Below are 25,222 nucleotides of genomic sequence, written 5' to 3' on the forward strand. Positions count from 1 at the left end.
TATGTGAATGAAGCGATTGTTGCTTCATCCCCCCGTTTTTGTGATAAGTAGCATTGGCAGTCTTAGACTGGCAATGCAGCGTTTTGGAGAATGATGAGTACTTTATACTAACCCCTTGGTTGCACTTTCATTGGATTTGCACATTTTCTAGTTTTGTACATATGTTCCTGAGATACTGTTTGTTGATTTTATGCTGTTGTGAGATATGTAATAAAATTGGGTTTACTAATTTAGACTCAGATTTAATGCAATTATAAATGTGTCTGCTTTTCACCTTATATCCCTAATGTGGTTGTGTATGAGGGAGGAATAGCTTGCCTCGCATTGTGTATAGCATTTGCAGTCGCCCTGTGTCAGTGTGGCAGACCCCTGTTAACAGAAATGTGGGGAGTACCACTTATTCTTACTTTACCTCACCACTTCATCACTTCCGGGTCATTGCCACTGCACCACTGCTTGACAGCACTATCCATCGTCGGTTTTTTGGGCTTTTCCCTTTGCCGCATTCGTCTATACTTTCAAAGTTTCAAAAACATGTTCCTACTGCTCTTTTAATGTGTTCTACTCATGTTCTACTTGAAATGACTCAATGGTCCAGAAGATCTAATTTAAAAAAGATTCAGACATTAAATACTTGGTTACTAATTCATTTGTAAATAAAATGGATGGATGTTTCATTGTGCACATTGTGTTTGTGTCTGTGCACGCGTGCATGTGTGTACGTGTGTGTTTAGTGTGCGTGTGTGATTTGTGATGGCATTGGTCCACTAACAACATTTAAGGGCATTGGACATACATCAACCCATAATGGCATTGGACACTCTCGATCCAGTAGCATTGGACATTCACTGATTAAGCAGTGCATTGGAAATGCTCCAATCTAAAAGGATATTGAACATTCACCACTCAGTCATGGTATTGGACACCCAACAACCAATCGGGGGATTGGGCATCCGTAGGGCCTTGGATATCCACTAAGCAGTCAGCATATTAAAAAGCCATTCAGCAATCAGGCCAAATGGAAGTCCACCAACCAATAGAATTCTGGTAGCTATGGCAATGGGCTTGATACAGGGCTGCACAATACCTTACAATGCGACTTACCTATCTAAACACAAGTCATTGTTTTCAGGACTGCAACCAATGACCTAACATGTTAGCCGCCCTCAGCGATGACCATGTTACTTACATCACACTGTGATATTTGTACAGTCTTTATTGTATCCATTGACACACAATAAACATCCCCAAAACATGTTTATCCTGTAAAGTTTATTTATATATAACAGTACAAAGTGAGTCCTTGGCTTGCAAAATAGGAGTGTGTCATATTTACAATAAGTACACAATAATATATTAAAATAATAACAAAATAAAAAAGATTTTTTGTCTTGGAACATTTTTTAAATACTTAAAACTTTTTTTTTTTACATTTTGTCCACAACACCTGTTAAAAACAATAACAAAATCCAGACAACCAAACTATCCTTTGAGGCAAATTAAATGGAAAAAAAAAACAAAAAAGACAATGACACCACGGTACAGGTCTCCAGTGTGTAGAGAATGGGGTGGGGGAGGATCATGGCTTCAGGTCAAGATTGTGTTTGATTTGAACATTTTGCATTTGCCAACTTTATGGATGAAACCGGAGAAGGTAAAATTCCTTTCCCAACAGTTTAAGTTGTGATTCCTATAGTGGGGCATTGGGTACTTGCACAGATATGATAAATAGTACCTGAGTCTTTGGGGGCAGTTTAGTAACGCTCACCCTTAAAAGTTGATTTTCTAGAAAGCAGTCGTACACACAATAACTTTGCTGGTTTTACCATAAAAATAATTTAAAAAAGATTTCAGGTGGGATTTTGAAATGATGCACTCAATTGAACGCTGGAAAGTCATCAAACGTACACATTGTTTCTGCGCCGCACTGCCGCACAAGGCAGCAGTACACAGAACTCCCTAGGGCTGCAGTGGGAAAGAGGGAGAATTTCTAAAGGACTTTCCACCTTGACATAGTTTATATTTCAGGTGCCTCATTGTGAAAGCAGACTGTTGCTTGGTAGAACCAAAACTGGGTGAACTATTGTAAAATGCACAGCTGCACAGGTTGAGCTAAATCTCTAGTCAGTTTCTCTACAGTTAAGAGTCGATGACTTCTTTTCGTTCATCCTTGAAGTTCTTCTTAAGTCCTTCCAAATGACTTAGGTTGTACCCTTAAAGGATTATGGTAAATATGCTTGTATACTGTTACGGTAAATCACACCCGTCCGGGTGGTTTTACAGAGCGTTTGACTTCTCCTTTACATTGGACCTTGGCCATTTTAGGTGGTCCAGTTAACGGCGAATAGGAAGAGCTCCGAGCGAAATGAACGTCATGTAGCGGGTATGGACGGGTGAGTTACGTCTAAGAATTGAGAGAAGTTTGGAAGAGAAGGATCATGGAATGATCAAAGAGTGATTATGCTGTGGTGGAGTCCCATCGAGACAGTCAACTCCATGCCTAGAAAGTCTAAAGTTGTGGAGGTACATTATACAGCAGGCAGTGAAGAACTGACCCAATAAGGACAACCAACACTTGCTGCGGTGCTTGCCGTCTTTTACGGTAAATTTGATGTACTGAGTCACTGAAACTGTGGGGCGGGATACCAGATGGTCTAAATGTATACATTGATGAAGAACGGTATTGCTGGTAATGTAACTGGAATTTATGATTATGAGGTGAATAAATAAAACTTTTTTTTTTAAATTGATGTACTTTGAAAGTTCACAGAAAGTAATCGTTGACAAATAATGTCTGCCAATACTGTCCACCACTACCCATTGACTCTCAATGAACTTTATCGAAATGGTATCAGTAGTGTGGGGTCACAATGTATCTTGCCTTCTTTTGGTGAATTATTGCAAGATCATTATTAGTAACAACCTCAAAAATATCCCTCAAAATGAGCCCACAATGTAAGCGGCAAGAGGGACTGTCCAGCAAAGAAATCCCCCCCGAATTTCTTCCTGACAACCACAGAGTCGATAGGCACTGCCCAAGTGCTCGCCAGTAATTCTTAGATATCCCGAAATAAAGTGGCACGGCTTTGTGGGTGCTGCACACATACACACAACTAAGCTAGCGCCATGCTTCCACCGGGAACAGGAATGCAACCAGTTTAATTTAGTCGTGGGAACATCTGCCGGGCTTGTGTACCATAGAACATGTCGGAGAAAGCTCTAGATGGAATAACAGCGATCAAAAATTAATTGAGAACTGAAAGAAAAAAACATTCAAAAAGCTAAAGCAGAGCGGTGAATGCTGCAGACGCCTCAATAGGCAAATCAAACATAACTACGGTGGCCATTAATTCCTAGGGCCTTCAAGGAAGTGTCTTGTATATGCCAGTAGTTGGGCTTGTTATCAGTTACTGTATTTTCTTGGATCAAAAGTTGAAAAAGTCTGTGGCGCGATGGTTGTGCGACCAGACAAATGCCAGGAACCAGAACCCAGCATTCTAGTATGACTTCTTATCTTGACCAACTTGAGGAAGCCAATTTGTCACTGTGTGCCTCATTTTCCTTATCAACCAAAATTGGGAGTGCTTAGTAATATGATTCCATTTGACCCTACCCTGAACTGACATCCTGGGGAGCAATAGAACACAACTTTTCGCCCCTTTAATTAGTCCAGCAATTATTGTATAGAATTGTATAGAATTTCAGACAGAAAATGTATTTGTTATTCCTATTCTTTCTTATTTAGGGTCACTGCTCCAAGTGTTACACTTGTGGAACCCCCTGTTTTTTTTAAAGAGGCCTCAACAAAAAAGCCAGATACTCCAGAAACAAAGAGCCACATGGCCCTGGCTACAACCCAGGAGCTTCAAAGTAAACACCAAAATAATAAGGACAAAAGAAAGATTTTTCTTTGTTTTAAGGGTAACAAGGGAGAACGGAGGGGTAGCAAAGGAGGCCTCAGGGGTTGCAGGTGCGACCCCTGGAAACCCCAAAATGACGCCCCTGTAAATCATCAGTGAAGCAAGTTGTACTTTAGGTATTGAAGCTGCTTTTCCAGTTTGAAGCCTTATTCCCCCTAAGCAGGGCACCCCTCTTCCTAGCAATCAGGCAGCAAAGGCTTCGCCCAGTTATCTCCAGTAGTTTCTGCCAATTCCCCCCCACCACCATTGCTAGCTCACTGCTCGCTTGTATCTCAGGCAGATGGTGAGCAGGTACAAGTGGATCTAGGTCACCTGGCCTAAGCCCCGCCCACCTGTGCCTTCCTGCCTGCTGCTCTTTTTCACCACTTAGAAAGCCCCGCCCACCTGGTGCCTTCCTTCACCATCACTGTCTTGTGGCTAATGCTGGATTTGACTTTTATGGACTTCATTCATTCACGGTGCATTACTCTTTCTCAACTCTCAGGCTGGACTTCCTTTGCATCTTGTACTCATGGTGGCCCTGATTCATGCTGTTCCCATCTTCTTCTTGTATCCTGGCTTGCAACATTATGTGTTACTGCTGACTTCTGCAATTGTATTCGCTCTCCACTCTTGCTTCTCCACTCTTTTTGACTGCTTACTCTCTTTTCTCTCCTCCTTTCCCTTCTCCCTTTTCCTATCTCCTCCCCTTACTTTCTTCTATGTATTTACTCTATCAGATTTGTCCCTGGACCTAATTTGATAGCATACTCGTCTGTTTCCTCCACCCTCCCATTACTGTTTTTTTTTTCCTCCCCACCACCCCTCCAGCACTATCTGAAATGTCGTCAGGCCTAGTATGATAGTCGCTTGTTTTGTTCCTCCGCTCCCTTTCTGCACCCCTCTCCCTCACCTTTTGTTTTTCTCCAGCTCTACCAGAAATGTCGTCAGGCCTAGTACGGTAGTCGCCTGTCTGTTTCCATTTCCCTCCCACTCTCCCCCTCCCTTCCTTATCTATGTCTTAGCTCTTGCACTATCTGAAATGTCGTCAGGCCGAGTACGATAGTTCATTTCACATCCTTACTGTTCATGACCTGTAAGAATGTGGTTGTATTTTCCTTTGGTCCCTCCCTTGCCTTGAAGAGCTTTGAAACACATTTTTTATAGGCGCTATATAAATAAACTATCATATCATATCATATCTTCAACACACACATCCCCCTGTGACTTGTGGAGGGCTCTGTTGCGTACCGAAGCTAGGTCTGCCCTCAATAAATAGCCTAGTACTAATAATACGAATGCTTACTGTGGGGTACACTTTATGGGTTTGTGCCTACCCCTGACCTTACAGGATTTAGGAACTGAAAGTTGCAAGGGCAAGGGTGTAGGAGTCCAGTGCTGTGCCAGTGAAGCACTAATCTGTCAGGAAGTTGGTGGGACTATAAGTAAGGATGAGGGAGTAAGGCTGTACCCAGGAGGACAAGCCTTAAAAACATCCCTGTAACCTATCCACATTTACAAGCAACACACACGCACACGCACACACACACACACACACACACTAGCATGTACAAGCGGATATTAGTGTTCTTTTGTGTTAATTTGCCACCAGGTACTTTGCGCACCTCACTTTGTCAATGGCTGGCATGAGCGATATTGTCAGAAAGATTCGATCGCGGCACCCTAATGTCTCTGCTACCTTCCGGGGTCACCCCATCCCTTTTCTTGCCATAAACCTGTAATGAGGTCTGTGCTCTCCCCCTTCCTCTCATTCCCCAGATATGAACTAGAGGCAAGTGAATTACTCTCCATATTTTGGGAAATGTATTTATTTAATTTTTTTTTATAATACGCCTAATACATACATGAGTTTGGTTTCTAAGCTTGGATCCGGGATTCGAACCTCTGTTGCTTGGCGTCTTCCAAGACCAGAGCATTGCCCCTGTGCTGGCCTCCATTCACAAATTGGGAGTAAAAGGGTTTTCTAGGGAATACAAGCATAATGCTCACTCTACCAGCGTATTTTTAGGCAAGTAAAATATATTTTACTTTTAAAAAGGTTTTTCTTTATGTAATCGATTCATTTATTCTATTTCATAATTTCGGTAATAAAAAGAAACATTTTTATCTTATGGACTGCCTTAACATCAAGTAGCACTAAAGCAGAGGTCCTCTTTGTGGAAGGCTCTGGGCCCATACATGCAGAAATCTGCGTGAACGATTAAAAATAAAAGAAAAGAAAGAATGGCAATAGTGAAATATTCCAATCTAAATGATTTTGTAAGGGAGTGTTGGGCTACGCCTTTCAATAATTAATTCCATGTTACTTGAGGCTTGGCCCAGTTTTAGGAGACAATCCAAACTTTTGAAAAAAAATATGTTTTTCTCCTCCATAGATTTTTGTCGATGTTCTCTTGTACGAGTGACTGCTCCCGGCATCTCGGAAAAAGGATCAATTTCCGATATGCACCGGGGACACTACACAGTGCATTAAAAGCTCTGGATTTCAGGTTGGGCACCGTCATTAGTGTTTCTTGCAGACAATTAAGCCAGACCCCGAGAAGCTGCGCCGACATGCATTACCAGACGGAAGTCAAGTTGGCATACTTGCCTGGACTGTAATGAATTCTAATTAAAGCAGTCGTTATCCCGGACGTTTTCCCCTAGCGAATGAGGTTTCTTGGCCAATGACGCCCTTCTCCGCTGAGCGCAAACGTGCCATCAGAAATCCACACCAGCCATTTGTCATTCCTTCCTTTCGGGGAAGTGCTGTGCATGTGTTTTGTCCCAATTGTCCTAGGGATCCCGATCGGCAGGAAATTTGGATAACGATGGGATAATGAAGTGGGTTTGGAGACGGATTGCCGGGTACGCCACCACACTCCTGCATTGGAAGACGGATCATAGAATTAGCTCAGCTGTTTTGTAAACAGTAAGATTAATAAATTAGGAAGGGCTGAACCGGTTTTTGGAAACAGTGGCATACTGGGTCTTATTTAGATGTGACAGTTTGAAGGAGCGAATTTACTGTGTAAAACTGAAAGGCATTCCTAAATTGAGGCTCAGCACATTTTAGATTTAAAAGGTCCCTTTTGCAGACACTCCTTTTGCTCTTTCAAATAGTGGTTCTTTTATTTTATTTAATTTTATTTAAAAAATAAATTAAAATATATTGTAAAAAATTCAACTGTTTTCGATTTTGTTGTAGATATATTTTGTCAACGTCAACCACAGTGGGTCAAATAGTGGGACTCATTAGTCTAAAAAAAAGAACTAATAACTTTCCCCAGGACAGCAGTATAGATCTTAATATCAATGTCAGACCTGGACCGTCATTCATTTTGTGAGTGGTAATCCAAATATGCACACCAATGCTCCACCGCACAGGTGTATCGAAATCAGATACTTTCACTATTGTGTAGTCAAAGCAAATACAACTCTTCTTCAGGACTACAGCTTTCTTGCCGCGTGAATTATCGTTGCAAGCCGCAAACACAGCAAAGACCTTTCCCTGACCTGAATGGACATGGCACAGAGATGCTGTGACGCATTACCCACCGACAGATGTCAAAAACATCTGCTGATGTTTCAGGAATGTCCTTGATGTTAAGCTGGTGAATGTTTCGACCTGATTTTTAGAAACTGGTTAGTGTCTCAACCGGAGGAACTGTAGTTAAGGTTAGCAATATATTGCTTAGTGTTTCTTGTTGGTGACCCTCTATTAATGCAACGATGCACATTTATTAAATCCCATAATTAATGTGCAAACTCTGGTTTCAAAACAGTTTTATTTTCTATTTACACACACCAGGAAAAGTTCTATATTCTCTTCTGAAAGGCAGAAGTTTCCTTTCCAAGAACAGACTGATGTTGATGTAATCTTGATTCCGACTGCAGAGCTTCCAGAATATTCCCTCTGGGTAATGGAAGCCATTATCTGGTGGAATTAATTTGGTAGGTTTCCACTGATTTTCTTCGGAATTTTCCAAGAATTAATTTGATTTATTTTCAAGTTTTGATATTTGGATTTCAAAGCCCAGAACTTTTTGATTTCTGTCACTGAAATCAAAGTGGGTTTGGCCTGTGTCAATATGATTCTTAATTTTGGCAGATAAGATATTTGAGGCACATGGATCTTAAAATATGTTCATAGGATCAAAAACGGATGTAGCAAGGTAGCAATAATTGGAACAATGGTCTCCTGGTTCAACAACAATTCAGGCACTAGACCACATCTATATTGGCCTATGCCACACTGCCGAAACATTGGTTGTCATGTCCACTTTGGAAACAACCTTCTGCCTTTCTTTGATGCGCGTTAGCTTTGTTGCGCCATTGTGGAGAACATGCTTGTTACGTCATGGATTTTGCATGCAAAATTAAAGAATCCTTTCCTAATGGCACACATTTGATGAGTAATTTCTTTCCCAGCAGAGAACATGCTTCCCTCGGTAGACTGGTGATGACACAGCAAGACCGGGCACCCTTGGGTTGTGTATATACATTTATTCCGTTCTGCGTCATCGAAACTAATCGCATGTTGCATGGAAAAATAGATGAAGCAATGCCATACCGTTGACAGTCCTCCTGTGGTAATTTATATAAAAATATGTGTGGGGGAAGGGTATTATAAATATAGAAAAGGGGTTGAAGTGATGGAACTATGAATATACAAAATGGATATAGGAGGAGGTTGTAAGAATATATATTGTGTTGTGTCCACTCTTTACCCACAGCCCCCTAAAATCTGATAGCTAAAGACGAGAATGTTCAGTTTGCACGCATGGCGGCAGGAACTTCAAAGAGATATTTACAGCGGCTCTTTCTGCACTTGGCGAGCCCTAGCAAGGCAGAGCTTTGGTCTCTGCGGGACTAACACTGAAGAAAGACTATCTAGTTTGCATGTGCAATCTGACTGCACAAGAGAGGGCCGCTGAGTATGGCGGCCGCAGGGGGCACGCAGAGCGCGGCAGAATTTCGGAGGATTTTTCAAACAACTTCCCAGTTTTATTTTCTTGCTTCTTTTTTCTTTGACAGGATGACCATATCGAGGTCTTAAACGTGACGTGGTTCATGCCACGCTCATTTCAAGTGCTAGAACAGAATTATTAACTTTTCAATATTACCACCAAAAGTGAACATTTGCAAACGTATTTGTCTAAAAAATAGCAACTCGTGTCCTCTTCTGGGGGCGATTTTCTTTCTTGACAAAAGGTAAACCACAGCTACATCTTGGTGGGGTTCACATAATAGCACAGCCTGACCCCGTTCTAACAGTGATATTAAAATCCCTTTCAGTTGCGAATAGTCCATATCCTAACCTGACGGTGGTAGATCCATGGATTCAAGAGCTTGCAAGCCACCACCACACACGGCTGGACTGCAGCCGTAACCGAAACACACCTAAATTGAGTTACCAAAACACCATTTGGTCATGTGTAGAAAGTTAACCAGAAAATTAAATCAAGCATTTAAAAACCAAGACATAAACACATTGGCACTATGAGTTTCACTGTAGATCTGTTGTTCCCTGCGAGTACCCAAGCACCAGTGGATGGCACTCATCGCAATCTCGTCCAATGGAAGTTGTCCCCGATCTCCCCTTGAAATCAGCAGTAATAAATAAAAGTTCACTATGTCAAATATTTCAAGTATCACTTGCTGTAAAACTTTACTGCAAGAAATCACATTGTGGTTGTGACAAACAATAATTAACACGCAGTAAAACAAAAACACGCAACATCAAAAAAATAATACATTATAAAAGAAAGACCCAGCACTCTCCAGTCGGGAAGTCCTGACCTCTCAAAAAGGGTCCCATTGCACCTGCATAACCCACAATGTACTAGATACCTTCAGCCCACACCAGGACACAGAACGAAAAAAAAAACAGAAAACAAAATGGCCGCCCAGTTGTTCGGTACTGGGAACTCGTGACCTAGTCCAGTGCTTGTCACGGAGTCCTTGTCACTCTGTTACTTTTCATGATGTGAGGGAAATCTAGATAAGAAGGGAAGCAAACCAATTGAAATCTGTCCGTCCCCGTCATACCCCACTTGACCAACTTTTGTTGCGTTGTAGGGAGGGAGGGTTGGTTCAGAATATAAATAGATCTATCTATATATGTATAAAGTTGCAGCTGATGAAAGGTCCTTTTTCACGGCCTTCCATAGACGATCGATCGTCTAATTTCTGGATACCATGGCCGCTAGATTTCTTGGTGACGCAGGCTCCGCCCTTCTCAAAAGTGAAGAGGCGGTGCAAGTGAATTGATGGTCTTTGAGTGACAGGTATTCTGTGGTGTCCAGTTGAGGAATACTTCGGGACACAAGATAGTGCCTCGTGGCCTCTTCTCGTTCACAGAACTCATTCACACACCGAGCAAGGTTGACGGGCAGAATTTTTTTCACGTGACTTCCAGTAACAAGTGCGGTGAATCAAGTACTTCTTTGCCTTAGGACTGTGTGAAGGGATAGCAGATTTTCTGCCCAAGGGAATCGACATTGCAATTCCTGCGATGTTAATGGCCATTCCTCGGGCCGGGCCATCCTGCACTGTGATAGACACTCCCCATCCCTGCCATGACCGGCTTCTCTATTGGGTACTCACATTTTCTGAACTGACCAATGATGTTCTCCACCCCAACGTAAGGGTTTGTGCAAACATGCGCGACTGCTGTTCTAAGTCTCCCAAGTGCAAGAACCAACATTGACAAGAAGCAACAAGACCTTGTGTGGTTCTGGATCCAACGCCATGTCACGTTGACCAGGAATGTGAAAGAGGCACACACCCGCTTCGAAAGAATTGTAAAGGGCAACGGAAAACAGGATGCAGTAATCCAAATCTGGCGTTCGGGGCTGCTCTAAAGACAGTTTTTGCTCTAAGATGCATTAAGGAATTTTCATGCTGAGCGGCAAACGTATTCCCGGAGGTTTCTGCCACGAGAATTCCCAGGGAGTCCTTCTTGGCCATTCTACAAGGTTCCATAGTTCTTTCCAAAGGAATCGCAAAGGAAAATGTCAACTCCAACAAAAAGTTTGGAATCCGGATGCAGGAATCTTCTGAAAATGCGACAGCATGGCCTTTTTTTTAATCTGTACTTCAGAAAGCCCCTCCTCCTTTCTCTTGACCGTTTTCTCTCTCCGTCGGGCCGGGCGATGGCGTATTTAGTCGCGGTGGTGGCGGGCATTTTCACCCTCAGCTCTCAACAGACATGGCACCGATAAGCTGCTCCACTTTGTAGGCCAGCCGCTGCCGGCACGCCTGCTCGTCCTGCTGTAGCGCCGCGATCAACTGTAAGAAACAAGACAGGCAGAGGGTTAAGGCGGCAGCAGGAGAAATTGGGCGAAGGCAGTAGGATAACAAGAAAGAGAATGAAAATGATACGCCAATCCCATTAATCCATATTGGGTTTAGACAGTGTATTAAGTGGAATTATAAAACGAGGATGTGGCCCACTTAGGCCATCCCCCTAAAGGAGAGCCCCCCCCCTCACCTAGGTTGCGGTGTGCTGGTAATAGAAGTAGAGCTGACGCGCACTGGCATTAAACAAAAGAAGGGGCTGGGCGCACCAAAGTTGTGGCACCAGCGTGCCCCAGCTCACACTCAGCAGGCAGTCCTTTCATCCAAGGAGCTGGTGTTAGGCTCCTTTAAGGCTCCTTTAACTACCGGCTCCTTGAATGAAAGGTCACCTTGCTGCTGATGTCTGCTCAGCTCGCCTTTTGTTTTCGAGTTAAGTCATCAAGCAGTGAAGCTGCTTGGCTTCATGCTGCGTGATGACTATTTACTCAGAAACAAAAGGAGAGCTGGGCAGACCAGCCGTCCTCCTGTTTCTCAGTATAGAGACATCAAGCAGCCTGTGTCGCTGAAGTGCTGCACGGTTACACAGGCTGCGTGCAGGTGTCAGTACTTCCGAAGTGCTGACACCTGCAGGCAGCCTGTGTAGCTGCAATGCTTCGGCCACATAGGCTGCCTGACCGAAGTATCAGATAAGCTGGGGCTAGTCGGGGGTGGGCCCTGATAGGGCCCCGGCTCGGGAGCCATTTTTCGAGACTGCTGGGGTACGGCCCTGTCTAGCCCTGGCCCACTTAAAGCCATGGGTATCGAGTTATGATTATTTCTGTTCACTGCCCCCATGACCGCTTAATGCATATTCTGAATGTTGGTACTGTCTTTCAGGGACAGGTTGTAGTTGTACAAAACAGGTAAATACATTCTCAGAAGTAATTGTTTTATTAACAGACAATAAGGAGTCTAAAAAAAGTAAAGTGGGGAACAGAAGGAGACGAATGTAGATGCTGAGAACACAGTATGTAAGATCTTGACCCATCTATGTTTCATGTGACAGAGGAAGATTCCACACATTTGGCCGAGTTTGGTGGTATTCCCGCAGTAATTCCATGGAAATGCCACCAAAATCAAGTTACTGTTACTGACAGCCAGCACAGGAGAATTATGGCTGGTTTACGAGCGATGGTGTGGCAGTATTAATCCCTGCTTTTGGAATCCATAGGATTACCCCCCATGCGCTAAATCTGGTTGTGCAGTAAAGCTGGTGGTAGTTTAAAAATAGTGGCAGTAACAGAACGAATGAGACCAATTTACAGCCTGGTCGAACTCGAATTGACCCCTATTGTCTCTTTATGTCGAACTGATTTTGGCGTATTGCTCTACTCAATGCAACTCCTTGGAACTGATTGAAACTCATTGTTCAGATCCGGAAAGGCCGAAATGCTGAGTGGACAACCATCATATGGGAGGAGAGCTCAGGGGCAACGTGCTCATCTTGGAAGCATGACGACGCAGATCAACACAGGTTCGATTCCTGGGTCCACGCTTATAAACCTCTGGGTATTAAGCAGGTTATAAATAACCTATCATATGTATTGGGGGTCTGCAGCCTGCAACAGAGGGTCAGTCATACCCCTAAGCCCCCCGCACCGGCTTCAAGAATGCACATTGTGTTGCGCAGTCACGTGCTGGCTCACCACAGGTGGGACTACATGTTTAATGCTGTCTATTTTATACACCTCGTCCCGAGCACGACTCTTCACGTCTCATTTACTCTGTAAATTATCGCTGTCAAAAGCCCAGACTGCATTGTACCAAGAACAGATACATGCAATTAACGCACTAAAACTGCGTACTCCTTTCGGGAGTAATTGCAAAAATGTGCCCTGCTAGCACTGAAAATTAAGAGGGTGGAACAGATGGGGGAGGCTGCTTTTACTGTCAGATATATATTTTCCGTAACCGCCGCCCGTCAACATTTCTCTTGACAAAATGGCCGTCGAGTTGACAACACAGGCGGGCGTGCACGGCGTGCACGGCGTGTTGGTAGCCAAAGAAACAGGCCTTTTCATGGAAAGCTCCTTGGGTCTTGAACATTTGCTGCTCTAAAGACTGACCTCGATGCCCTGGAGAGCATTGGGACACGACTGCAAGGGCATTCAGTCTTAAATCAAAAGAAATGTAAGCAGTCAAAATTTGGGAAGGTGATTGTAATGGGTTATAACACGCTTAACACACAGAGGTTTCTAAGCGCAGACCCGAGGCTCGAACCTGTGTTGCTCCGTGTCGTCCTGCATTCAAGACGAGCACGTTGCCCCCGAGCTGTCCTCCCCAGACTTTTTGTGTCACTTGTTTGGCAAGCTCAAGATGGTCGAATGTCCATTGTTCGGAAGAAAGTGCTAGAATTATTTTTTTGTTGTTTTTGCTCAACTGTTTATCGCTGAATGTGGGGGAGACCCTGTCGCAGCTCTCAGACTACCTCTCGCCGTCACCCCCCCCCCAAATCCACCAACATTGCCTGAGCCCAAATCACCATCTACATTTTGGATGTAAAATTTGAGCAACAAAAAAAAATTAAAAAAAACACTAATTTGTGCGGTTTTGATTGAGGAATAAATCCCAAACACTCAGGATTGGTCACAGAGCATCATGTGACCAGCCAGAAAACATTCCCCGTCTATACACAACAATGTATAGAGGCAGAGGCCAAAGTTGCGCTATTAACCCCTTTTCCTGCAACAAGAATGTCTGCATTTTCTTTTCCTGATCTCAGAGCGACATGAACGCCTTTAACTGGATAGAAGAAACTTTGGTGAAAAGACAGACGTTTTGGCAATCTGTCTTAACCATGCCCTGTGTCCAAAGGCCTTCGCTGTATTTTTTTTTGGTTTTCTTACACAGGTTAATGAGGTTGGACTCGGGTACCCTCCTGAAATGTTTGAATATTACTTCACGGCACAGTGGTTGATGGGGGATGGACTGTGTTTGAGAACCTATCCTCTCTCTCTCAGAGGAACACACACATTGGACAGTGCTCAAACCCCAAGGGCTAAAGTGGGGTGATAATGGAAGGGGATTTTACCCAAATCAGAGGGGACGTATTTTAGTGCCCACAGAGTGATGAAAGGCTGAGCGCCTGAAACCGATATCTGTGTGAAATCTCTGGTAAGTTTGTACTTTGGGCGAGGGGTCAAGGCCACGTTTGTCAAAGCAAGTCCAACCGACAGATACCAATGTGCACATGCGAATCACTATTTTATGTAAAACTCATAAGGTAAGGTGAAGTCAGATAAAGACAGTTAGTAGGTTAGCAGCCAACCCACGTTTCCACCGAAGTCAAACAACGTATCCCGCCCAAAGACCTCAGTTGCCTGTGCGTAGGACAGCATAGTATTAATACTTTAAGTTGACAAATGAAATAAAGAACAAACTATTGCTATAATTTTTCTTTAGAAGATACAGGCTTAAGTTGAGTTATCACTCTGACATTTTTCTCTTCACCCAATGGTGTTGGGTGGAGGGACACAACCCTGCTCTGGAGCCATCAAAGAGCCCCCCCCCACTGTCAATTCTCACCTATCTCGCGAGTGGCTTGAATGCTGTGGTGTGAGTGAGTGGTGGAAGCAATTCTGGGGGAGTTTATTCAGAAACTGGAGAAAGGCAAGCTCATTTCTTCATAAATCCTCCAGTTCGAATATAGCAACTTTCGAATAAGAACATCAGGCCTCTTTTTGAGTTTGGAGGTAATTTGGTAGTTAATCCCCTGAACTACCACCAACCGCTTTTACCGTTAATCCCTATTTTTGGAGTCTGTAGGACTCATAAGAATTTGCCAGAATAACTGCAAGCGACAATTCTGCCTATTCATGTCCTTAAACACCCCCCGCACCACAACGTAAGGTTAAACTCAGAATTTGATGGTTCGGTAAAACATTGGTATTTCCGCTACCACCAAAAAAAGTGGCAGAATCAGAAGGACTGCAACGTTCTAACTGCACCGCCCTACTTCTAATGTGGCCCAGAGTGTGCATGCAACAATGGCAGACCGAATAGGGAAAGCGAAGTACCAGAAAAGGCTGCAACAAACTCAGGCACGTGGCACACGCTCAGCAGCAAAGTTTTCAAATGGCAACCTGCTGCAGGTAAAGGTGTGACTGTCCTCTACTACCTGAGCAAGGGTCTGTCCATCATCCTCAGACTCCTCATGTGGGGTATTCCTCCGTCCCACCACTGCCATTTCACCACAGGACGGCTCCCCACATTTTAACGCACCAGGGGTGGAGCTAGCTGGGAGATTGGGGTTAGCAAGAACAGGGAGTTTGGGGTATAAAGGGCTGGTAGTAAACAATAGGTGGTACAGTGGCTATCGTGGAAAAAATGGCTGCAGTGAAATGCTGTGAAACGTCCAGTGCAGGGATATTGGATCGCTCCCTAAGCGCTGCGCGACGCTGCCCTCTTACCTCTTGACTGTATTTACTGATGTACGAGTAAATCTCATTCAGTCCGCTGAGCATGTTGAACTCAATCGCATGCATGCGCGACTGTTCCGCCAGGTATGCGTTCATGTCCTGGTCACTGATGGCTGGTAGTTTGGCAATATCGGCGTAATATCTGAGACGACAAGGGAAAAAAAACAAAAAATAGATGAGGCATGGAACATCCAACACGTCAGTGTTCTCACGTAAGCAATTTGGTCACATTTCACACTTTTCATTTAAGCCAGGTCTAAATAATGCTCAATTGATCCTTATCTTCAAACACAATGTAGGCCACCACCATGCAGCGTTTACCCTGATGTCAACCGGGATTTATCCAGACCGAAACATATCATTTTATGACCATGATACACGGTAACTATCGCAAGGGATATTAACCAGGGCTAGTCATGTTCCTCTGAGGTCAGGTGTTCGGTCAATATCCTTTTCCCACTCCTCTATATCGAGGGCGCTGATTTGTGGGGGTCCCCAAAGCTCCTACTGTCTATACAGGTGCCTTGAGAATGTTCACTGGTAGGGTAGGAGGAATCTTCTGCAGCCTGTGTTCAAGCCCGGGGACACTGCCTTGATCTAAGCAAGTTGCCAGTCCCTTTCAAGTGTCTTTAACCCACCTAGAGTAGCTACGGTCCAGCTGCCAAGGCACCCTTCCCCTGAGGGATGCGCAGCGACAGAAATACAGTATAACGACTATTGGTTCAAATAAAGGCATGGCAACCCAAGGTTAGACTTCTATACATACTACATCTATAATCCGCACGTTCCAGTGAGTTATACTGGTGTGACATCACTTTGGCTTCTTGGGATTCTATTTGTGGAGGTTACCCCTAAGCTGACCATCAACAAGGTGCTGGAAGCTGGAGGGGCCACTAGTCTCCTATGGGCAGATTCTGAGCTGCCCCAGCAAAGGGCTTAGTCAGGACAAGGCAATTCAAGGCATCCGTGACATCCTTATAGTCCACGCAGGACTGGTTTCCTTGACTACCTGACCACAGTCAGGTCAGGTGAGGTAACTCCTGTATGTCTTCAGGCTTTTCACAATGTCCTCATGTAGGAAAAACAGGCGTGACTGTAGAAACCCAACATGGATTCCAACTTGGAGCAGTAGAGTCCCTCTGGTGTACAGCCTGCCCCCTGACAACAATCGGTAATCTAGTAGGGCACTCACAAACAGTCTCCGGAATGTACTCACATGGGGAAAAAGTGTACCTAGTGTACCAAGACCCTGAGAGGCTTACGGTCCCTCAGGGACACATCAGTCACAATTATGTCTCTGTAGAGGCCTTCGATTAAGACTCATCAGCGAACAGTCAATTAACCGGTCAGGAGGAAATACAAAACTCACAAGGAGCATTTGCTAGTCAAGGTGTAGGACCTTCAGCCTCACACCCACTACTTCATACTTCAGAATAGCTACCCCGGGAATGCCCCAGATCTCAACCTTCTGAAAAACTGCTGGGGCATTCCCCAGATCTTCAGAAATTTTGCTCAAGCGGGGTCCATGCCGTATTTCAGAATGAGAGTCCAGGAGCTCCCTGCATGCCCATACTTTCCAAACAGTTTCTGAGAGGGTGAGTCCATTGCGCCACTCACACAGCGTCTGCATTCCCCAGGGTGGTTGCCTCTCCCCGGCTCACCTTTCCACCCAACTCTTGTAGCTGGGAATGTCCTTGGCATAAAGCAGCTTGTTGGATGGGGAGTCCTTGCCTAGCCGGTGTTCAGACGTTGAGCACGAGTCCATAAAGGTCTGGGCCACCACAGACAGGCACGCGTCAGTGATGCTACCTTTGTGGATGTCGAAGACAAACTGTGGGTTCTTGATGACGTTCACCCAAAACCTCAGTGGCAGGCTGCAGAAAAGAGGGAAACACACCATGAGCATTCAAACATGGGATGCAGCGACCAGGGATTGGGGCACTCAATGGGTACGTGCACAGCTGCAATAACGAGCACAAAACAACAGTTGCTGGGACTCCGGCCATGTGCCGTGCCCTGTGAAAATCTCTGCGGGCAAATGTGGGATTGTAAAATCATGTACAACACCAGCAGTGACTGAGGTAATGCACTGCACCTTGTGGAAATATGGGAGGAATTACAATAATGAGGTACCAGGTACTTGCTCACCCTGCTACCCTCCCGCACTGCCCCTGGGCCACCCCTTGCACTGGGGTCTGTCTCTGTACCCATACAGCCCCCCACCCCCTTTTCTTCCTGCACTTATCAGACCTACCCTGTCTGCTGCCTTAAACCCAGCACTTGCCAATTGCTGGCTGCACTAGCACTGTTTGTTGCCTTTATTATCGATTTATTTATTATTTATATGTTTCTCCATTGCTCCGCACTTTCCACTTCTCCCCCTTTCCATGCACTTTTCCCCTCCCCTCTCCCATGCACTTTCCACTTCTCCCCCTTTCCATGCACTTTTCCCCTCCCCTCTCACATGCACTTGCGCGTTCTCAATGTCACTGGGCCTAGTAAGATCGCTGTTTTGTTCTCCCCTGTTCCCCTCCCTTGCCGTGTCGCGCTCGGAAACACTTGTGTACGAGCGCAATATTAATAAAATATCAATATCAATATAGCTAAATCAGCCAAGACATGGCAATTTTTAGACAAGGATGAGACTTAACGAGATACAGCGACCCTCCATCCTTTATAGAGGCCCGGCTCAATGAGGAGGCTGCGAGTATGTCCTCCTGCACGCGCCAGACACTGGAGGGGAACTGCACTCTACAGTCTCTGTAACGGTGGCAGTCCACAGCAGCTCTGGATGCGAAAACCACGCATGTGAGCTGGGAGTCTATGACGGCTCACCGCGCGCTGAAATGTCCTCCAGCCAAGTGGATTCTGGGAATGAATTGGAGGGCGAAGGTGGGAAGGGAGAAGTACTTTTCAAAGGCTTCTAAAAATTCAGAATAGTTTTTAATGTTTCAAACAGGTATTATTATATATGATTTACCAAGGGTGTTATTCAAGGGTGGCAATTCCCCTAAATTGTGAATGATCACAATAGTCTGAAACTTTTTCAAGAAGAATGCTGGCTGTAATCAACCCAGGCCATCTTTCGTTGCACATAACATATGATGTCAGTGGGTTGCTGGTTTGAGATTTCAAAGTTGTAGTTATAAAAGAGCCCTCAAACCGCCCCATAACCAATTATCTAACCCGTATAGCAAGCAAAAACATCTGTGGCTATGGGCAGCAGGTGGATGACCCACAAAGCGGTTTTACGCTAGGTGTGAGTTGGAACAGCGTATCAGTTTTGTCTCAGGCTCGACATGCACCACCCACTGGCATGTCCAGGGGTGGCACGTGCTAACCTGGGAATCTGATTGGCCATTCGAGGTGGCACTCCATTATCCTAAACTATGATCATTAAACTTCAAACACAGGAATGTAAGACACTAATGTTAGTAATTAAAGTAGATATGGGTAGTGGAGACAAATAGTAAATTAATGCTATTAAGACGTGTTTGCGTGTGTGTGCTAGTACTTCATGCACCCCTGCATAAGTCAGTGCCCCACTTTCAACAAAAGAGTCATGCCACGCCACTGACACCACCAGTCCAGCGCATCAAGCGTGCCCATCTTACCAGTTGCTCTTCCAGGTGTGCCGCACATCTGTGTCGTGGATGGTGTGCTTGTCTGCCTGTTCGTCCAGGAAGTCGAACATGTACTTGATGGCGAGCGGCAGGGCGCTTCCTCGGTGCACTGTGCTGAAGAGCGTCTCGAACAGGTCATCGACGAACTTCTGCAGTGTACCCTGGAGGGAAGGGAGGAGACACGCGGCCAAGTAACCATTACTCTTGCTCCTGATCACTATCAACAGCTCCCTCTTGAGGCGGCTATTCACTTCAAGATAGGCCGCCAAGCCCAAAAGGCGAACACACATTTATGGGGGCAAACCATGCTGTTTTGTGGGGAACAGCGGGTTCTCAGAACTCCTGGTTTACCTCATGACTAAGTACTTAAGTGTTGCTGCTTGTATATGTTAAAGGGGTATTTTTCTGTTGCAGCTGCTGCTTGCTGGATACCCTCTGTTAGCTGTCTGATAGGCTCAGTTTTTGTAATGCATTTAACTGCACTTGTCCCGGGAGGATCGCTCAAGGGCAATGTGCTCGCCTTGGAAGTAAGACGACATGGAGCACCACAGGTTCGATCGCCAGGTCCGCGCTTGGAAACCTCTGGGTGTTAAGCGTGTTATAAATAATCAATCATATTAGATCAGATCACTTGTGTTTTTGTTGCAATGCATTGAGTGAATGCAGAAGCAGACTATGTGGTCTGATGTATTATCATTAACGCTTCAGAACACTCTGCTGGAAGGTTACCCACCTCTCAAACTAACCAGCCATGGGCGTCCTTAAAAGAGGCGATGTGTATCCATCGCCAGACTGCCTCTCTCAAGGACCTCCCGCCCATATTGGCATCTTATTAGTTGCTGAGGAAGGTGTAAGCAAAATGTTCAGTTTTGAAAAATAAACATGACCTTTCCCTGTGCCTGACTGGGACAGGCTCAAGGGGATGCACAATGCATGAGAGGGTCATTTCTGATGCTTTGATTTCTTTTTAAGTGGGCCAGCAGCAATGTGGCCAGCAAACAGGGATAGAATTTGCCCTCCAAGTGGATGCCAGAATCCAATTCTACATTAGTAATGGGCGTGTGTGCAAGGTGCGCATACTTTTCACTAGTGGCCCCTCCCCCATTCTGAGCCAAATTGTCCAATTACCTCTTACGAACACAGTAACTTACCTTGGTAGCAAGCAGTCTGGTTAGATAGATTTCAGAGACCATCTTGCTCCCCCGGTCGCCCTCTTTCTGATCGCCATGCTCGTGGTTCTTCACCAGGTGCCAGACTTTCACGCCGCTCTCCAGGTCCGGCGTGATCATCGGCGCCCTCGATCGCAAACTGTCCGGACTGCCCGTGTACCGAAATGTGGAATCTGACCCAGAAAAGACAAAAAGCAGCCACACCGCTCGCATTAAGCACCATAGAGGATAAAGAACTCGGCCGCTGCACCAACAAATGCATATCTTCCAAACTCTTGCGCAGCAACGGCATTAGAATACTACCGGCCTCATTACACATTTGGCTGTATCTGGTGCTAAATACACCACAATACTGCTAAATGAAATTACCGGTACCCCCACTTGGTCCCATGGATTTACAGCGGGATTACAAGTAGTGGTAGGGCGGTGTAATAACCCATTTTTTGGAATTTATAGGACTCCATGGGGATTTCGACAGAATTACTGCTTGCGGTAATTCCGCCGGTGGTAATTCCTCTGATTTTGCTGATTTTTGGTGGTATGTTGGTGGATTTACCTCCAGCTTTTTGGTGGAGGTTTATCCGCCACCGTACCAACAAACCTAGAGTACGGTGGTGTGGTAATGAGGCTGTAACGTGGCAATAACAAAATTACTGCCACATTACCAGCATTTTTCCCACCACTCCATACTCATAATGAGGACCTGTGTCTGCAGTCCCAGCTAACTCCCACTCCCAAAGTCATCATGCTGGGATCGCCATGTGATGGTTAGCGGTCCTGCCCAATTGGTGTTATGCATGACACTTGTGTGACATGCCTCCACCCAGTTAGGGAGGGTCGTAGAGCCGAGGGCTGCAGAATAAAGGACAAACATATATAGAAATATATATGTTTTTTACATCAACAAGTAAGAAAGTTGTGATGCCCAATCAGTGCAAGACAACGTTTAATAGTGCGCTGCTGGCTTCTGGCCCAAGCTAGCGGAATATGCCGGCAGCCATTTTATCTGGACAACCAGCGTGGAGTGAGAGCCGCTGCACCCTTGTTTAGGCTGGAAGAGGTAATATTCCCCCACACTTTTTTTAAATGAAAGGACTACATGCAGCTTAATAGCCAACTTAGCTGTCCAAGGTGTTGGGAAGAGTTTCAGAAAATATTTACTGAACGTTTCAAAGCAGTTATTAGCTGTGAGGGCGCGTTTCTTTAGAAAATTGATTTCTAATGAGGTTGAACGCAATACGGGGAAAGTCGGACCAAAACAACTGCAGGTTCTGCAATACACCAAATCAGGTGGAAACCTTAATGCACCTGCAAATCTATTTCCCGGGGTTAAGTGAGGAACGGAAAAGTCACCTGGCATACCATGTTGCAGAATTTCCGACCTATGACGAGGAAGAATGGCGGTGAAACTGATGAACGGGGACGAAGCAACACTGGTGACAGCTGCAGTTTCTTTTATACGTAGGATTCTCCCTCAACAGGCAGACTAAATGGGGACTCATGAGCAGACAATGTTCAAGAAATCAATCCCACCTCAGCAGGAAGATTTTTCTTTTTTGTTCTTTTCCTCCAATTTTATTTTGTTTTTTATTTTTATTTTCCTTTTCTTTTCTTTTCTTTCCTTCCGGGAAAGAACAACTCAACCAAACGAGGATGACAGACGGAAAGTATTAACTAACAAAGAGAGACTGAAGGAAAAGTTTGTAAAGACTTTGTTTGTAAAAATTATAATCAATTAAACCAAATAATAATTAAAAAAAAATGGTTATATGGCTTTGGAGATTGTGGACCAATGCTGAACACGAGGGGATGTTAGCTGCAGCAGAAAGCACGATAATGAGTTATATGAGGCCTGCCTTGTGAGATGATGAGTGTGGGTAGCAAGAGTCGAATGCTCATTTCTGTTTCTAGGCAACGCAAGACTAGACCGGTACACACGTTTTCTCACTAGAGAATAAATGCTTCCCCACAATACCCCCAACATGCCCCCATCTTGCAATGCTCCCTCAAATTCTCACCGTATCTGCTGATCGATGTTCGGGATATGCTGGCGGAGGACGGTATGTTGTAAGAGGAGGTCTGCTTGGGGACAAGGGCTACCACGGACCGGTCAGACACCTGAAAGAAAAAGAGAGCACAAGCATGGTCAGACCGCACAAGGGTTGGCAAATTCATACTATTGGAGGATCGGCACTAAATAAATGTATTTATCGCGCTCTGAAACACCTGTGTACGAGCGCGATATAAATAAAATATCATATCATGAAGAAACTCGAGCGCTTTCAGGGCCTCATTCAATGGTTGCATTCCAGCACGTAGGATCGGGAAACTTTGGCTCTCCAGCGTTTTTGGACTACAACTTCCATCATCCCTAGTTAGTACAGCTAATTCTGAGGGATCAGCGACGTTTTAGCAAAACATCCGGAGAGCCAAAGGATGCAGGCACCGGCGTGGATACTAAATTCAGACGACGATTTGGCCAACGTTCTAACATTAAGGAAAAACAATACTTTTGGCTGCTTGCAATACAATTGTAAGGAGTCCCTAGATCCATACTTGCCTACATTTCACATAGCAAAACCTGGAGGAGGACGTCATTGGATTCCTGGCCCCTTTTCCCCGCCCACATTTTTGCAAGATGGAGACTGGGGATCTGGTTTTTTAATAAATTAGGCAGCATCTGCAAGGCTGATTGAAATGGTTGTGGAGTTAAGACTAAGCAACTGAGGAAGCCGTGAACAGGCAAGTACATTAGCTGCAGTTATCTTTCGAGTTGTTTGGCCTTTCTTATTCTGCGGAGCCGCTCTCCCATTTGCTGCTCTCGCCTTCATTAACACCCTTTTGAGAGCCCAAACATTCCATTAGGGAGCCGGCCCCACCCTGAGAGCCGGGGGGGGGCCTTCATTAGTTTTGGCAAGCAGACTGTAATCTGGCTGAACATTGGATAATGGCCCAGATACTTGCCCGAGTGGTGTGGCCGCTGCGCTACACCTTGAGGGGTAGTAATGGCCCAGGTAATTGCCCAAATGGTGTGGCTGCTGCGCTGCCCCATGAGGCGTAGTAATGGCCCAGGTACTTGTCGAGTGGCGTGGCCTCTGCGGTACCCCTTGAGGTGTAATAATGGCCCAGGTACTTGCCCGAGTGGCGTGGTTGCTGCGTTGCCCCCTGAGGCGTAGTAATGGCCCAGGTACTTGCCTGAGTGGCGTGGCCGCTGTGCTACCCCTTGAGGTGTAGTAATGGCCCAGTACTTGCCGAGTGGCGTGGGCACTGCGCTACCCCTTGAGGCGTAGTAATGACCCAGGTACTTGCCCGAGTGGCGTGGCCGCTGTGATGCCCCCTGAGGCGTAGTAATGGCCCAGGTACTTGGATGAGTGGCGTGGCCGCTGCGCTACCCCTTGAGGCGTAGTAATGGCCCAGGTACTTGCCTGAGTGGCGTGGCCGCTGCGCTGCCCCCTGAGGCGTAGTAATGGCCCAGGTACTTGCCTGAGTGGCGTGGCCACTGCACTGCCCCTTGAGGCGTAGTAATGGCCCAGGGACTTGCCCGAGTGGCGTGGCCGCTGCGCTACCCTTTTGAGGCATAGTAATGGCCCAGGTACTTGCCTGAGTGGCGTGGCCGCTGCGCTGCCCCCTGAGGCGTAGTAATGGCCCAGGTACTTGCCCGAGTGGTGTGGCCGTTGCGCTGCCCCTTGAGGCGCAGGAGTAGAAGGTGCTCTTTTGTTATTGATAATGTTCGGCGCAGTGGGGGCGTAACTAATAACAATGCGCCCCACTAGCAAGTCTGGAAATGGACCAGAAACCTGACCTCCAGCTTTTCTTTCCATCAGCACAGAAGTACCTCAGTACACTGCCTTATGGTGCAGTGGCAAGCCTATTCGGGCTGTAGGTCCACTTTCTGTGGCTTGCGTTCATCGACTCCCTGCCACTCTGTGCTACTAGAATCCCCGCAAGTCAGGACTTTCTTATTTTTCTTCTTCAGAATGCTGTATAGATTCCGGAATCATTGCCTGGCAGCATGCAGAGCAATGCTCCTTTCATTGATTGGATTCCCCTTGAAGGATGACAATGGTCGGCCCTGTTCAGGATTTCAGCAGGCTCCTAAGGCTGCCAACTAGTGGCTGGGAAATCACACTGCAACGCGCAGTCCTGGGAAGATCGTAGGGAGCCGAACTCTTGCTATGCATCTGTAATAATTTCAGAGGCAGCCAGGAAAGACAAGTGGGAATTAGGGTACAGCAAATCATCTTGCGTTAATCACTTGCTGAATCCTTGGGTAAAGGTCCACGTTCCACACAAAATGTTGCCTGCTGTGCTGCTATGCCACTTTCCCGCTCTGCCTCCACCCTCACTCCCACCAACTGCATCACCTCTCCAGATCTTCCCCCAACAACCTTTCCAAAGAGTCACTTATGTGCTTCACACCACTCCAAACTCCCTTTTCATTCCAGCATAAGCTATGGAAATGGAAAAGGGACTCTCCAAACTCACCTTGCCTTTTCAATGGCAGCCATTTTTATATTATTTTTTTAATTTATTTTTTGTGGAAGAAACGGGTTGCGGTCTCCTCCCGAGCTGTTTCGTTTTGTAAAGAAAGTAAATTATGAAATTGCCAACTGTGCATCAAAGTGCCTTAGGACATGGAAGACATATGTTGTGTGTTTTCTCTCCGTACAATTTCTCATAGGTAAAATCGCTGAAAGGTCTCCAATGTTTGACGAAGGCCATTCTGAAATACTCAAATACTACAAAAAACATTATGGGCCTGATTTACCGAA

At 45.5% G+C, this 25,222-nt stretch overlaps 1 protein-coding gene across 1 annotated transcript in view; it reads right to left on the minus strand.

Moving 5' to 3' along the window:
• Nucleotides 1-1,253: 1,253 nt before the first annotated feature.
• Nucleotides 1,254-25,222, minus strand: part of PLXNA2 (plexin A2) — a 568,789-nt gene continuing 544,820 nt past the window's right edge. Inside the window, exons 27-32 of the mRNA XM_069633272.1 lie at nt 22,469-22,568; nt 20,433-20,623; nt 19,273-19,442; nt 17,320-17,532; nt 15,650-15,800; nt 1,254-11,192 (exon numbers count right to left, since the gene is read on the minus strand). Of these exons, the coding sequence (XP_069489373.1) occupies nt 11,097-11,192; nt 15,650-15,800; nt 17,320-17,532; nt 19,273-19,442; nt 20,433-20,623; nt 22,469-22,568 (921 nt within the window). The 3' untranslated portion in view covers nt 1,254-11,096. The remainder of the gene's footprint in view (nt 11,193-15,649; nt 15,801-17,319; nt 17,533-19,272; nt 19,443-20,432; nt 20,624-22,468; nt 22,569-25,222) is intronic.

This window comes from Ambystoma mexicanum, chromosome 13 (genome assembly GCF_040938575.1).
Source record: "Ambystoma mexicanum isolate Mex_15411 chromosome 13, UKY_AmexF1_1, whole genome shotgun sequence".
In the NCBI taxonomy this organism is placed as follows: domain Eukaryota; kingdom Metazoa; phylum Chordata; class Amphibia; order Caudata; family Ambystomatidae; genus Ambystoma; species Ambystoma mexicanum.